Source organism: Teleopsis dalmanni, chromosome X (genome assembly GCF_002237135.1).
Source record: "Teleopsis dalmanni isolate 2A chromosome X, ASM223713v2, whole genome shotgun sequence".
NCBI lineage: Eukaryota > Metazoa > Arthropoda > Insecta > Diptera > Diopsidae > Teleopsis > Teleopsis dalmanni.
Window position 1 is genome coordinate 6,104,190 of NC_051848.1, and position 12,894 is coordinate 6,117,083.

Consider the following 12,894-nt stretch of genomic DNA (forward strand, 5'->3'; position numbering starts at 1 on the left):
AATTGCCGAAAATATTCCTATGACCGGGACTATATGAAAAGGTTTGAGAAATAGATGTAAATAGAGGTTTTTGGTTATTCCATAAAAATAGGCGTTTCATATATTTTTCAGATGGTTGCATTACAGTGGTATAGAATATTGAATAAGTTGTTTTTAAGGATAATCTCATCAATTAATTTTATTACTTGGGCTACCAGGTTGTTCTGGGCCATAAGTTTATTTTCAAAGATTTCTGACAAATTCATAAATCTAGTTTTTAGAGAGGAAAAAGATGTTTGTACTCTTATTTTTTTCAGTTGTATGATATTCCTTATATTTTGTGAAGAAATAATCATCAAGTTATTTGGGTCATATAGGTTTGAAAGGGGGTAACAGGCTTGAATATCCATTGACACTAAATTTGTTTGGACTACTCTTCTACATCGACAGCTTTTGTAAACATTTCTATTATCTGCAATTATATAAATTTCTTTGGAATTAACATATCAACTACTAATTTTATAAATTCTAATCATATTGTATAAAGGGTGGTAAAGACATTCCCTGAAGCTTTTTTTTTGGTTTACATCATTTGAACAACAAATCTAACGAATGCCCTTTATAAACAAAAATTTGCATTAATTATTGTATTGCTTTTCTGATTTCATTTTCAAAAAAAAAACAACTAATATTTATATATAAGAATATATATAAGAAAATCAATGAGAATATACGTCTCGTCTTTCATTATGAAACAAATCATACCATAGAAGGCAAAATAAAATAATTTTTTACTGCGTATTTGCACAGATAAAAGCGTCTACCATTTTAAACTAATTTTTAAATTTTCCAAAGTAAATAACCGAATTTTTTTAAAACCCAACTATAATATCTGAACCAAAACAATAATGATGTTTGGATGGCAAAACTTGCGTCAGACACTTAATAGCGCATTTAGTCTTAGTAATATGTTATATATTATATTTAATCTGGAACAAAATTAATAAATAAATATTGGCAGTAGACCTTAGCTGGAGACAAATGTTGAATATTTTAGTTCGTAAATATTGTTTATTTATTTTTTATTTAAAAATAAACAAATCGTTGATTGTTATTGTTGTTACGGATTAATCTAAAAATTTTATTATCAACCATGATATACATATTACCTTTATTCGTTAGCATTATTTGTACTGAAGTGGGTTTCGATGTACAGAGGAATTACTTCAACCTAACCTAACTTAATCTATATATTTGCAAATTTAATAAATCACATATATGAGTTAAACTTATTCAAAGAGATTACCTAAAGCTTCTTTTCTGGAAAAACATAATAGAAGAAAACTTTTTACAAACTTAAAATTCACAAAAACCCAAATCAATTTAGCTAGCTATTTAATGCAATATAAGTCTGTCTGCACACTTTTACACCTATAGGTATTTGGTTATTAAACAGGTTAATAGACAGCTTACTATTTGCGACCTACAAAAAAAATCATGGTGATGTCTTCCACGATCATTTTTTAAATTATATATTCCGCATACTTTTCACAGATTAATACCAACTTGATTTTTAATTATTTTCTAGTAGCATAGATAATTATTAATATTCATAAAAAAAAAATTTTGTCTATCTTATGACCCTAGAGATTTTCCAATATTATTATGTTACTTCCAACTAGACGCATTGGAGCGACAGAAGAAATATAAATGGACAGCACAATAGAGCACACTCTAAGAAATTCGAATAGCAATATTGTTTGACAGCCACAAAAGTGAAGCCCGAAAGCTTCCAAGCTTCTTGGAATGCGAAAAATCCTTGTCTATTCTCTTAACACTGTTCGAAATGTGGTCCATGCTTTAATAGGGGGACCGAAACGATACATACAACAATGAATACTATATATTAGAAAATTTCAAAAGTAAATATGACTTCAACATCCTCCTGATGTTGAGGACTGTTCATCGCAAGACAGGGTTGATGAGTGCTATACGCAATTTAAATAGTTAGTGAGAGTGTACTCTTAAATGATATGCAAATTATATTAAGCAACGAAAATCCTTGATCGCTGCAGCTTCCATTAAAACTATGGTTCAAATTCATCAAACTATATCCAGTATCTTCAATATAACTTGTAGAATGAGAATTGAACACCTCACAAATAACAACTATTTTCATTTTGATTGTACATTTGTTTGTTTTGTTGTCTTTGGAAAGATATTAGTTAGGTATACCGTATACCTATATCCAAAAAAACCAGAACAAGAAAATAGAAAATAGATAGTTTTACAATAGCGAAATTATGTAGACTTTCGAAAAGGTTTTTATCCACATCCTGAATGGCACCCGTTCGAAGATCTAAAGCAATTACGCGGCATGTTTTTAGATAATGAAAATTTTTGATTTCAGTAAGGAGAGGAATATTTAAAATAAGGAGGGTATAATTTACAGTAGGCAGAAAATTATTTTAGGTTAGTAGAGTTCTTATTTATAAAAAAAATGTTAATACTGAAATGCGACTTATATATGATATATTATGACATATATGACATATATTAAAAAATGTGGTATTATCCTATAAGACATGTTTAACGATTCGTTTAACGGTTATTTTCAAAAAAGATTATTTCTATAATAGTTTTAGTAGTAGTATTTTAGCTTTATTATACTTAATTTTAAATTAATTAAATTGTATTACATGGAAACTTATAACAAATATATTATTTATATAAAGCTTACAGCGATGGCATTTCAGCCGTCGGCCGGAGCATTTGGGGGTTCTCACAGTTGAAGTGGTTGGGCACATCCCATTAATTGTGTTACCAAGTTTAAAGATTAGATATAAAATGAACAATTAAGTATAGATTATTTCTATATGTAATTTAATTATTTGATCAGGCATTAACATTCGAACAACACACATCATAATTCAATTACTGTATAATTTCTCATTACGGAAGAGAGTGATAAAAGCTTCTACTTCCCACATTCTGTGCACAATTATGCGGAAACCTCAATTACATAAAACACCAGAAATATTTATTATTAATTAATTTTACCACAAAAGCAAATTATGTTACATTTACCGATTGATTACATCGATTTTAACAGTGACGTAGTAACTTAGTAACTTAGAAAAAAAATGTAATTGTTCTAAAATGTTTTCCGTTATTTGAGATGAGTTAAAGCATCTCTACGCAACGTGTCTAAAGTACAGCATAGAAACCACAAGACCCGACGAACATAATCCGTACTTTGGTCATATATGAAACATTTGAATGAATCTCGGTGTGCGTCTGCCTGTCTCTTTGCACTGGTATGTCTGCTTGAATTGAGATACTTGTATATTGACAGTAGTGACGCATTAAATAACTTTTTTTAAAAGAAATTATATTAAGCATACTACAATAAAATCGATGCTTTACATGCTATCAACAAATTCGAATTCGAAAAATATTGAAAAGAAATGAAAAACGACTGCGAAGCGCAAAGTTGATCATGTGCTGCCAACCCTTTTTCACAAATTACGTGACATCACCAATGGTCACAAAAAATGTTCTATACTATAGTTATTCTATAGTTCTATAGTTATTCGTTATCTACCATAAGTATTAATATATGGGTATATTTTAGTACTGAAAGCTATACCATATTATTTCTTAAACATATTCGTTCTTAATGAAAATTGAAAACTCACCCAATGGGTTGATGGGTATTTTAATAAAACAACAATTATTTGAACTATAATTTCGATTATTAGGGTAACAACAAATTTCTCTACATAAATTATTTTTTTTAATGATCGTCTAACTAGACACTATAGCTCTGCCCTGTCTGTGAGCTACATGCACCAATAACATATTTTACATATAATTTTTTTAATTATTTTATTGATTTAAGCTTATCGCACGTCTTCATCGAACGAGTAGTAACCGTGAGTATTGCACTTTAATATGGTTGAAAGACTCAGACCAGTCGAAAATAATCTGTATCACCAGTACGATGTACCTTCTGCTCAAAAAGTACTCGGATTTTGTAAATAAAACACAAATTTAAATTTTATTCCAAATTTATTTTATCTTCTTCAAAATATGGCGAATATGATCTGGATATCCTCGATATTCAAAAGTAGCAGTTGGACAGCCATTAAATGATTTAGTTCCAGCAAATACAAAAATTGTGACCAAAACTCTCATAGAGACCAAAAGTCTCATTATTCTATTACATTATATACTATATTAAGCTCAAATTCTTCGAAATTGTTCAGTAATTTACTTTGGGTGAAAGATCAATAAATTTTTGTGATCCCTCGAAAATGTAATGTTAAAAAAAAGGTGAGTTACTGAAACTATATAAACTCAAAAGATGACATAAACCGTCATATCTTACAGCTGCAGCTGTAAGGGAATACCAATTAACTTTGACACCAAATTTGAGGTATGAATTTGGAAGATATATATATATACATATACATACATACAACCCACCTTATGGCCACTTTTGTGTCAAGAAATCATCGTATCCAAGAAATCATCGTAAGTATCCTATAGAAAAAGTTTTAATTAGGTTATATTTCGCACGTATTAGCCAGATCCAAACAATAGATCGATCTCTCAACCACAAATCTGCTTTATTTACTTTTATTTCCCAAACCATAAAATATATAACTCGAATGCAATCCTTAAAAATAAGTTTCCTACAAGGGAAATTACCAATATTTTATACATGTGTCAAATGTTTTCATCAGCTGAGCTGTAAACAAACGCACTAAGATAGTAAGTATTTAATAAAAGCTATGTGTTTATTAATTGAATATGTAATAGATCCATGATATAGATATATATATAATTGATTTAAATATAATTGACTTATCAATTATATTTTTAATTTTTTGTGTGATATATTGAAAGAAATTTTTCTAAACAAACAGAAGCTCTCTTAAAACTTTTAAAGAATTTTCTGACACATAAAAACACTTAAGTAAAAGCATAAGTAATTTATGTCAATGGAAATCTTAAAATCTTAAAGTTACTTAAGTAATTTACTAAGTAAGCAGCGAAAACATGAAAACATGGTATAAGTAATAATATCACCTTTACGTGTATGTTTACACTTTCAAATGCAGTATTTATTGAAAACACACTTAAGCTCTATGGCACCTTCATTGTTCCCACTTTTGAGTTGCCCATTTCAGCATATGCATATAAGAATTATGATTATAAATCAATTTTAATTATAGGCACTTGTCCAATGCAATAAAAATTATGAGTGAAGTGTGAATACAATAAAACATTGGCAACTGAAACTTGGAGGGACAGCTGCATTGCTGAATGCTTCAATGGATAATTTGCGCGCGCCATCTGGCTGAGTGAGCATAGAGTAAGCGCAGATAGAGCGCTCAGCGCGATATGCTGTAGAAACTCATAAGGCAAAGCCAAATAGAGACTAACAGAGCTTTATAAATAGATTAAGATCGATTTGTTGAATGTCATTCATTAAAAAGAATCAAAACAAAGCTAATCAAATCAACTCTTGTGTTTGAAGTCGTGTGTTAATAAAGATTTACGAATAAAAAAAAAATAAAATAAAATAAAATTAATAAAAATCAACTTTAAATTCTATTCCATTTGTTATCAGAATAAAAAATATTAAATCCACAGCAGCGGAGCACAGTAGCCGTTATAAACCTGATACGCTCTAATAAGTGCATGTGACATAGTTTAACAGACCCTGAACGTTTCTCGCCAAAGAAAGTGAAATTTTTCTATGATTTTATAAATTAAAAAGCAACAAAAACTTTACAATTTTAAATAAAAACATAAACAAATCAATTAAAAAAAACTGTAAACATTGAAAACGCAAACAAAAACAAAATTTTTCCTTCGATTTATTGAAAAATATTTGCGTGATAAATCGAAATGACTTCGTCATTCACAACTTTACTGAAAGTCCTACGAATTACATCTGGACCCAGTGTTAACCAGGACACAACTTACCCACTCAAAACACCAAATGTATTACCAGAGCTCACAATAACCAGCGAAAAAACTTTCACCTCGCAGACTATTGAAACGATGCGTACCGTTGTTTCTGGTCTTCCGGAAATCTCGTTACAGGAAGTGGCGATGCATGATGATTACGACGATTGTTGGATTATCATCTATGATCGTGTTTATGATGTAACGAAATTTCTATATATGCATCCTGGTGGTGAAGATGTTATTATGGATCATGCAGGGCGCGATGCTACGTTAGCCTTTCATGGTACCGGTCATTCACGAGATGCAATCGATCAAATGCGTGATTATTTGATCGGTGAACTACCGCCGCATGAACGCATTTTTCGTACACAAAATGGTAAGGTACTCTCCATGGATATACCAGAGTGAAATTTAGAAAATTATTTATATTTATTTTTGAGTAATTATATTATTTATACATAATAATCCTGCACCGTAAGACACATTCCTACTAAATTTGTATAAAACTAATATATATATTTTTAATTTATTTCGTTTTTATTTTTTATTTATACTACTATAGAATGTATTTTGTAAAATATAAAATTAAGTGCTGTGAGTTGATGTTGCATATATTTTATATATATAATTTTCTTATTGCATTATATATATAAGTATCTTTTTTTACACTAATTCCTCTTGGTTTTTCTATTTTTAAACTTTAAAGCTTTATACTAAATTAAAACCGAATTCTAAAATTTTTTATAAATCTACAGATATGTGATATGATTTGTTTAATAATGATTTTTAATTGAAAGATAAACTTTACTTTACACAAAAAATATTTTAAAATTATGAACTGCCGTCATTAATATACATAAGTAGTTCTAACTAGCTATGAGATAGAAAAAGAACGTCATAAATATTTCATGAGTAGTTCTCACCAGCTTTGAGATAGAAAAATATCATTATCAATATTACATGAGTAGTTCTAGCTCGCTAAGAGAAAAAAAATCGTCATCAATATTACATGAGTAGTTCTACGCATTTATAAGATTATTTTATTTTGGGTAGTATTAGAAGAAACAAACTCTCTCTCTCTCTCCGTGTCAAAAGATCTATTGCTCTTATAAATAAGACATTTATAAAAAGTTAGAGTGAGATTAAAGAAAAAAAAAATAGAGAGATTCCGACAGTAGCGAATTGTAACAACAAAATTTTTATAAATTTTTAATTAATGGAATTTTTGGCTTACCATAAAGATATTTCGAGTAATGCTAAATACCAGCCTATATACTTAAATAGCCATAACTGACAAAAAAAATCGTGGAAATCAAATTTAATATAGAAATGGATATAAAATTTTGTATCTTCAATTTATTAACAGGATCCATTATTTAGATAATGTACGTTAATAACAAATTTAAAAAAATAACATTGACAGCAACATAATTATTTTAGGCTGATTATCTTTGGCTGAAATCAATAATAACTAATAAACAATATATTTCTTTCCAGTTTTATATCATTGTTGCTTTACGATCTTCTACTTAATTTGTTACTTTTTATCAATGTTCACCTCACCTATCAAAATGGCTTGACTTTATTACTATCATTAATTTATTGAATATCGAACTATCTTGTATATCGATGTACTTAATACTTGTAAGCTAATATACTTTTGAATTAAAAAAAAACAAATTAAATAATGTATATATAGTAGAACGCTTATATCTTAAAAATTTTTTTTGTAATGTCTCACTTTCAATGTCTTTATCTCCTTAGCCGTCTTTTTATTTATATCTTGACCCTCTCAATCCTTATTTTCTGACTACTGGTATTCCTACCGATATTTCTAAGTTTTTTGTTAATAAATATGAATAATCCTAATTTATATTTTAATAGTCCATATCCACCTATTATCTATATATAGGTTACCCCTATAGGTACCTCCTACATACAGGTAACAATAGGTTACCCATTCTTTTTCATTTTAAAGTCCAATATTTGAATAACTAAACTATATCAACATATAATGTCAATAGTTGATATTCCTTGTATATTTCTCAATTAATTTTTTAATTTTTTTCAGATATTCTTTTTGATCTATAACTATTACTGTTACTATTTTGATTAATACTGTTAAAATAATTGCAATAATATGCATATCACATATGGTACTACTTATAAAATATATAATATTAGCTGATTGGGCATTCTAAAATTTTTTAAAGCTACTGTTTCCTTATCCAGATAATACTTCTAGTCACAGCAATTAGTGATGATGCAGCTTTAGCATTTTATTTTACATTATCTTCTTACTCATTTGAAAACAAACACCAAATTTTATTTTACTCTCTTTTTTACGGATCTATTTATTAGTCCTAATATTCTAAAACTAGTTCACAATATGTCTAATATATCATGATTTGAAACAAAATACAATAAAAAATCTATTCCATTATAACATAAATATTACTTCCTTGATACATATACTCGTCTATAACTAATTTATATTCTTGAGCTTATATGCAATATAATGGTTTTTAAAAGATATTTTTATAACTAATTTTGACTCGATTTTCTGGGTATGACAATTTCTGGGGCAACGGATTTCAGTGGACATCAAATAGATATTATATTATCTATGAAAAGTTTAGACGATTTTTCAAACAAAATTTTCTGACTTAAAAGCACAATATCAAAATAAAATAGAGCTAAATCCGACACTTGCAGTCCAACAAATCATATACGGACTATAAACTAAGATCACAAATTTCAATAAATTAATTCAAAAATTTTTGTTATTTATTCTTCATTACTGTTCGAACCCTTTTAAAATAAACGTTTATTAACATATATCAGTAGAGTAGTGGAAAAATTTGTTTAAATATTTTTATCTACTAAAATCCATTGTTAAGTTGACGTACTGAAGAATTTGTAATGGTGTTTAAATTTTGTATAATACAGATTTATATTAATTTATATGTACCTCAATATATATATATAAAATATATTTATATTAATGTTTTTAAAATTGTTGTGTTTTTTTTAAATAATAAAAGTGTCTTGATAACAGAAATTATTGTTTAGCTAAAGCTTTTTAAAATTGCTATTAATGCTTTTAATTTACATATAACATATGCAACATCAAATATTATATTATATTCTAAGAAAATGTTTACACAAAAAGAAAAAATTATTATTACAAAAATTATTACTCACTAAGTAATCGAAAACAAAATTAATCGAAACATTTAAAATCATGACCTAAAGCTAATAATAAATACATAATAAAAATTTTTAATAAATATTACGACAGAAAAAAAATAAAATAATTTAACAATGTTTAAAACTGATATATAATTTTTGTTTAATTAAATTCATATTAATTATTATTTATAATAGTACACATCAATAAACGCTTGTATACTACTAAACTAAACAATGTACTTAATTAAGTTTAACAAAATAAAACAATAAAAAATACACAAACGTGTTTATATCTTATAATTATAATATATATAATATATAGAATAAAAATAAGAACAATTTTAATTGTTTTTTTACTATCAATGTGAAAAAAAATATTTATTAATCGCTTCATTGTAATATGCAAGCCTCTGCCTCTATACAAACAATGTTATTAATTTATTATTGTTATTAAAATTTGCATTAAAAATTCGCACTTGAATAATTATTATTGAATTTTTGCTCTAATAAATATTATTTCTATAAACTATTTGTGTTTTTTGTTTGTGTTTCAAATGTCGTCAATCTGGAAGAAGCCATATTTTCGAACTTTAATTAAATTAAATAAAAACAAATATTATAATTTTTAATTAATTTATTTTTTTCATTATTTTTTTTAAAATTCATTTGCTTAAATTAGTTAAAATCAATTGAAAGATTTTCATAAAAATATAAAAACATAAGCTTAAGTTATATATATAATTTTTTTCAATAAGAAAAAAATGTTGCTACATTACAACTACTAATATATATCTTAAACACTATATATGTTAATGTAGAAAGTGAACTTTTTAATGTATAATTTTTTTTGTATATTTTTTTATATATATCATATAATTTTTATTACTAAATAAATATCACTTAAAAACAAAGTTTTTGGTTTTAATATCTTTTTGGTTCTAACGACTAGCATGAAATTGACTTATTAATTGCTTTTTATATATAATAATATTAAATTAGTAATTAAATGAGAAGTATTTAAATTTCGTAATATTCGTAGTATTTTCTTTAAATTTAATGTTAATATTTTTTAAGAATATTTTTAATAATATTCCACATAGTTTGAAAACAAATAATAGTTCTATTATTTATTATTATTACATTTTATATCTCTGCTGTAGTTTACTTCTGTATAGTTTAACTCTATTTAGTTATTTATTTGTAATTATAAAATATAAATATTTTATATATATTTGAAAAATAATTTCTTTCGTAATAATCGACTTTAAATTAAATTTAAAATAAAATAATTATTTTATATACTACTTTTTTTGCTATAACTCATATACATACACATATATACAATAAAAAAATTTAATATTATTTGGAAATTCTTTTAAAAGTACATAAACCTGCAACTCATATTTCAGACAAACACACATACATATATGTATAAGAGGATATATTTGAAAGGTGAACACACTTAAATATTTATATAAAATGTAATCAATATATATAAATACATGCCATTCCTAAATGATTTAAATACATATTTTTATATATAACTATTATTTTGAATATAAAACTTGTATAATATTTAAATAAAATATTTTCATATAGTATAATAAATATATATATATTTATATATATATATATATATTTATATATATATATATATATTATATATAATATTATATTTATATATATAATATATATTATATTTATATATATTATATATATATATATTATAATATATTTATATATATATATATATATTTATATATATATATATATATATGAAGTACTATGAAGTTTTAATAAATAAATAATAATAAATAATATTTATATAAAATACAAATACGGTAACAGTTTATGTAGTGTCATCCTTCTATATACTTTTATATTATACAATTTAAACATTATTATCAATATACAAAACATATATATTCAAAAATACATGTATTTTTGTTTTATATTTAAAACTTGTATAATATTAATATAAAATATTAATATAATAAGAATTTATGGGATTGTATATTGTATATTTCTATATATTTTCACAACATACAATTTAAATATTTGCGGACTTGAAAAAAAATGACAAAAAATTGTATTTTGCATAGAATACCACATAGATACTTTTAAATAATCTATTATACATTACATTTACTTATAAATTTAAGAAGCTTTATTTGTAATAGTATAAAAATCGAAGTTTTTAAAAAGAATTTTGTCAAACATTTTGTATTATAAAATATATTACTTATAATTATTAAAAAATTAGTTAGTTATATATTTATATAAATATATATATATATATATTTCATTATATGGTAATTCAAAGTAATTCTCTGGATATCTGATGTGTTCTTGCTACTAATGACAAGTTGATTTTAGTCAAAAATTAATTTATAATTCTAAAATAAATGATGTGTTACACTAACTCAGTGCACAATAGATCAAACTGGTCACAGTTTGACCTAAGGCATTGGTGCCTTAGCCTAATCAGAAACCCTCAAATACCATTGACCAATACACTTAAGTCAAATTTATAAACTAAATTACCAAATATTACAGTATAATGTATTAAGCTTATAACATATATATATAAAAAAAGTTATGACATGCAAAAGAAAATATATATATAAAAATAAGTACAGTAATTTATTATACAAGTAATATAGCAGAAATATAGTCTATATGACGATAGTGACTATTTTAATTAATATAAATTATTGTATTTAATGGAGAGGTTTCGAACAGTGATGAATTGTAACAACAGAACATTTATTTATTTTTAATTAATTTTATTAATTAATCAAGCAATTAAATAACAACATCTTAATTTATTTTTAATTAATTTAATTAATTAATCCAATTAAACAGCAACATTTTTATTTAATTGAAAAAAATTATATTATTTGATTCGGTCACACAAAAAAATTTTTATTTAATTAAAAAAATTTATATTAATTAATTCAACTAAATAAAAATGAACAAAAGTTTTGTTCGTACGATACACAACTGTTAAAAATCTCCTTAAAATAAATATACATATATATAAATATATATATATAGAAATATAAATATAGAAATATAAATATAAAAATATATATATAAAAATATATGCATATAAATATACATATAAAAATATATACATATAAATATATATATAAAAATATATATATAGAAATATATGTATATAAAAATATATATAAAAATATATAAATATAAGTATATAAATAAAATATTTCAATATATATAATATATTTTTATACAAAGTGTATTTAAAATATTTTTTGATATCAAAAAACCTTTCGGAAAACATAAACCATATCAGTTGTTGTTATTGTTATAACCCGCAAGGATCTATAAAGCAGATAACATGAAAGGAATTACAATAACGTTTACATGGGTTAGAATATGGATACGTATGGATAGGGAAAGGAATAATTTAAGATTAATAATGGATGGGTAAGATTTAAATTAAAGTCAACCGGGTACAAAATGAAAAAATACAACTACTTTTATGGGCGGATTTAAAGATCGATAGGAGTCAAGTTTGTGTGTGCATTATGGTAGGAAAACAATGGGCAAAATAATGGGGAGTAAAACACACATTGGGAGTAGCCATATTTATGCTTAACAAGTAACTGTTTTGCAAAGGCCTATATCCTTATCTCTATTAAGCTATGACAGTAACATTCAATTCAGTCATTTAGCACTCAGATATAGATTTATATAAACAGTACACACATTTTT

At 24.9% G+C, this 12,894-nt stretch overlaps 1 protein-coding gene across 1 annotated transcript; it reads left to right on the forward strand.

Moving 5' to 3' along the window:
• Positions 1-5,811: 5,811 nt before the first annotated feature.
• LOC119661902 (cytochrome b5) lies at positions 5,812-6,428 on the forward strand. Its single transcript, XM_038071412.1, has one exon. The coding sequence runs from the start codon at positions 5,899-5,901 to the stop codon at positions 6,367-6,369; it is 471 nt and encodes a 156-aa protein (XP_037927340.1). The 5' UTR covers positions 5,812-5,898; the 3' UTR covers positions 6,370-6,428.
• Positions 6,429-12,894: the final 6,466 nt, after the last annotated feature.

Bases quoted from the DNA above. Each gene is read 5' to 3' on its own strand.
- LOC119661902 (XM_038071412.1), top strand. From the start codon at position 5,899: ATGACTTCGTCATTCACAACTTTACTGAAAGTCCTACGAATTACATCT.